This window comes from Littorina saxatilis, linkage group LG15 (assembly GCF_037325665.1).
Source record: "Littorina saxatilis isolate snail1 linkage group LG15, US_GU_Lsax_2.0, whole genome shotgun sequence".
Taxonomy (NCBI): Eukaryota; Metazoa; Mollusca; class Gastropoda; order Littorinimorpha; family Littorinidae; genus Littorina; species Littorina saxatilis.
In genome coordinates, this window is record NC_090259.1 from 40,198,075 (window position 1) to 40,202,571 (window position 4,497).

Genomic DNA, 4,497 nt, shown 5'->3' on the forward strand with positions numbered 1-4,497 from the left:
TCTTACCTTCAAATTCCTGTGGGCAATGCCCTGGGAATGCAGATGTCCAATGACGTTCACAATGCCATGAATGATTTCTGCTGCCTCTGAACAAATAAAACAACACTGCTTCATGAACAAGAACATGTCATTTATTTGTGACAATGGCTATATGTACAAGAACCAAACTAAGATGAAACCAACGTGAAAAAATCCAACTTTTGAAAATTCTCAGATGTTCCTCAATTCAAGTCCTTTTTTTTTTGAATACTTAAATTAAATAGTTGTGTTAGATAAGTAAGTAAGAGAAGTGATTACAGTTCTTGAAACAAGAAAAGCCACAGGTCCCGATTTGATTAGCAGCAGACTTCTCACAGCAGCAGTATATGTGATTTGGTTGCAACTCACACAAATGTTCATTAGGAGTCTAAGGAATGGAGTATCCCCTAAATTTATGGCAAACGACTAATGTTACGCCCATTTGCTCATCTGGCCCAGCAGACAGTTGCCATATTATTGTTCGATTTCCTTGAAGATTTGTGTTTGTAACGTTTTGGAGCGATTTGTTCCAAGCCATGTCTATGAGTTCCTACAACTTAACAGAATACTGACACCTACACGGTCGGGGTTATACCTGGCGTCTCTGAGGTCTGACATCTTGTGTCTCTATATCATACTCTTTTGACACACACAACAACCGCTTGAACTCGGAAAATCATTACAAAACCATGACAATAGTTGACCTTGAACTCGGAAAATCATTACAAAACCATGACAATAGTTGACCTTGAACTCGGAAAATCATTACAAAACCATGACAATAGTTGACCTTGAACTCGGAAAATCATTACAAAACCATGACAATAGTTGACCTTGAACTCGGAAAATCATTACAAAACCATGACAATAGTTGACCTTGAACTCGGAAAATCATTACAAAACCATGACAATAGTCGACCTTGAACTCGGAAAATCATTACAAAACCATGACAATAGTTGACCTTGAACTCGGAAAATCATTACAAATCAATGACAATAGTCGACCTTGAACACCAATCGACTCCAATGTTAACATTAGTCCTTTGTGCCAAACTTTCTCGAATGATTTTGACACGTCAAAAATATACTGCTTGTGTTGTTTTCTTGTTTAGTTTTTCAATTGTCATCATTAACGACTGAGGTATCAACAGCTCAAATAACCGATAACAAGCAACATAAATAAGTTATACTTCTTACCTCGCTCTGTGAACTCTGTTCTCTCCTGTATTCTTGTTAACAGCGGTCCTCCTTCCATACTGAAAACGAAGCATTTATGCAGTGAATATCAACCCATTGACTGCTGCAGTACGTATCAAAAACAATTATAAACGAGAGTAAAAGAGCGGGCAGCAACGTTTTCAATTGGCACACCTGCATAACCACCCTGATAAGCTGTTGCACACCACAAACGTCTTCCTGTATGAAAGCCGCAGCCTCTGCTGAAAAGTGCCTAACTCAGAAACGAGAAAGGCAGGTGTGCTTACGTAACCATGACAATGATTTCCGATGGTCTGAGAGTTTATACTCTCTAACACATGACAGGTACCCTTCCAGTAGCTTCCCCTGCAGTCTCACTGCAGAAATGTCTAACACTGAGCTATGTATGGTTCTTATGAGCGTGACAATATGTGACCCTCCACCACGAAATGAGTCGCATGTCACCTTTGCATGATTTTCATATTTTTACATTTTCCTAAAGAGTTTTTTATGCTCTATCCAGTGATGAAACCCGTTTTAGAAAAGAGCGAAAACTGTTTGAGTTATAAGCCTGTGACTAAGGTGACCCTCACACTGTTACAAGACACTCCCCGGACTTATATTAAGCCTAGCGCAGAACCGCGCGAGGTGACATGCGACTCATTTCGTGGTGGAGGGTCACATATATGTTTTGCTGCTCTAGCTTCCCCAACCCCCGACCCCCACCACCTTTACTCAACACACACACTCACTAAAATATACAAAACTACAACAACAAAAATCTAAAAAAAAAAACAGACACTAGGCTGTGACGTCAAATCAGACACTATGATATCATAACTTGACTAATTTGCCTAATTTTGTTGATAGCTCAGTGGATTTTTTCAGCACTTTAAATCATTTCCAGCAAACAATTGTATGCTGTGACCTTGACATTTGACAAGGGTGGACCAATCTTTTGTCTTATCTGAAGATGATCAAAACGTACCAAATTTAGTGCTCTATAGCTTGAACAAAATCTGAGAAAACATTTATTTTTTATGCATGGACGGCCGGCTGTCCAAACGGCCTATTTCTACTCATAACTAAAGCCCGCTACTAACTACAGCCGAACCACGCCCAACTAGTTCGGTGACGTCATCAAATCAGAGGATTCACCTATTTTTGGGTTGCAGCGGTACGGTTCGCGGTTCGCCGATACAATCCTGCAAACGTTGGGCGCGTCATCGGCGAACTGACTTTTCATTGGTTGAATATTTTTGTATCTCCATCCTTGAAGAGTGACGATACTGACGGCTATAACGCTGTCAACCGATCACGAGTCTTCTCACGTGATATTTCTTGATCATATGACCGGTATCGCCGATACATTTCGCCGCTAGTTAGTACACCAAACCAGGCACGGTGTGTAACGTTCGCCGAACGTTCGCCGACCTAGTTCGGCTTGGTTCGGCTGTAGTTAGTAGCGGGCTTAAGACTCCTCTGATTACTCAAGTGAGTCTATAAAGCACGTGGAACTTGTATTCTTAGATCTTGCATTATGCTTGGTTCTTAATTTTTGCCTCAACAATTGTTACTCTCAATCATGGTATACTCACCACTCCATTATGACCAGTAAACATCGCTCTCCTGCAAAGATGTCTTCATAAACATCCTGGATGTGTACGATGTGGTTTCCGTTGGGATGATAGCAAGCTTTCCAGTGAAGGTTAAGTTGTTGTATAGCGTGTTCGTCCTTTTTCAAAACCTTTCAAATTGCATGAACAAAATAACAAATAAAGTGTTACTCAGCAACAAACAAAAAAAAGATTATATGTATGTCTCTCTTTCTCTGAGACAAGAAAAAGCGAAAAGGTTACAATTTACTTCCGACGATGTTTAGCAAGCGAGAATATTCTGTGTGAGAACGTTTTGCTGAGTTGTATACCGTTGGCCACAGCTGGAATCCAAAAGCAAATAGCCGGCCAACGTTCCACAATGGAAAATTCAGAATAAAAAAAAAAGAGAAATGTTTGCAATTGGAACGTTTAATTTGTGAAAAAACAAAACATTATGTGATTCGGGCTACAGCTGGGTTGCGGCGTTCAGGGTTTCTTTGCGCTTTCAAGGCACTCCACGTTGAATGGATCGACACAGGGATGTCAACGTGTCCCCTCCACGGGTTTTTCTGACTGGAAGTTTGCATCCCCCCCTCCCCACCCTCTTCTAAGGTGTATGGCAATCACATTGGGCTTGTTAATTATGCGGGTCACAGGGTCACGATTGGTCGTGACTTGTACAAGGAAAAGCGAATCAATGGATATGTATGTTCAGTCATGGCTTAATGCGAGAGATTTATTGTGTAAAAACATTTCAGCTGTTAACATTTGTAACGTCATTGAGCAACTGGCTATATCCAGGTAGGGATTATGCTGTAACTGGCAGGTATAACGAGACCCGAGCGGTCTAGTCAAGTCAAGTCAAGTCAAGTCAATATTTATTTAAAAAAAACCTTGGGTTCCATGAATTAAAAAAAAAATTGCAATAAACACGACAAAAAAGATATGTAATAATGAGACACAACACTTCTAATTAACCGAAAATAAATCATGATCAAGTTTAATTCATTACTAAATAATTGTAATCATACTTTTTTTTTTTTACAGGCATGTATATGTTTCTGTGTTCGTTTTTGTTTTAATAAAACACGTGATCAAATAATCAGAACTCTTTCAAAATACTCTTAATGAAATATTATCAAATTCAATAACTTTTGTTTTTTTGTTAATTCAAATAAATCTTTAAATTTGACTGCACTTGAATTTTTACGAAAATACAATGGTAACAATGGTCCACATGGTCCACATCCTACTGGTCCATCTTGGTTGCAGTATCTTCTTCTTCTTCTTCTGCGTTCGTGGGCTGAAACTCCCACGTACACTCGTGTTTTTGCACGAGTGGAATTTTACGTGTATGACCGTTTTTAGCCCGCCATTAAGGCAGCCATACGCCGCTTTCGGAGGAAGCATGCTGGGTATTTTCGTGTTTCTATAACCCACCGAACACTGACATGGATTACAGGATCTGTTCCGTGCGCACTTGGTCTTGTGCTTGCGTGTACACACGGGGGGTGTTCGGACACCCAGGAGAGTCTGCACACAAAGTTGACTCTGTGAAATAAATTTCCGCCGAACCTCACGCTGACAGCGGCCAACTGAATACAAATCCAGCGCGCTACCAACTGAGCTATATCCCCTATGTTACCGTAAACAGACCTATTTTTTTTTTGGCCTAAGGCAAGAT

At 40.2% G+C, this 4,497-nt stretch overlaps 1 protein-coding gene across 1 annotated transcript in view; it reads right to left on the minus strand.

Annotated features, from left to right (window-relative positions):
- LOC138949312 (MAP kinase-activated protein kinase 2-like) overlaps window positions 1–2,986 on the minus strand; it is a 12,419-nt gene extending 9,433 nt beyond the window's left edge. The window contains exons 1-3 of the mRNA XM_070321105.1: window positions 2,814–2,986; window positions 1,216–1,274; window positions 7–86 (exon numbers count right to left, since the gene is read on the minus strand). Coding sequence (XP_070177206.1) covers window positions 7–86; window positions 1,216–1,274; window positions 2,814–2,821 — 147 coding nt within the window. The 5' untranslated portion in view covers window positions 2,822–2,986. The remainder of the gene's footprint in view (window positions 1–6; window positions 87–1,215; window positions 1,275–2,813) is intronic.
- Window positions 2,987–4,497: the final 1,511 nt, after the last annotated feature.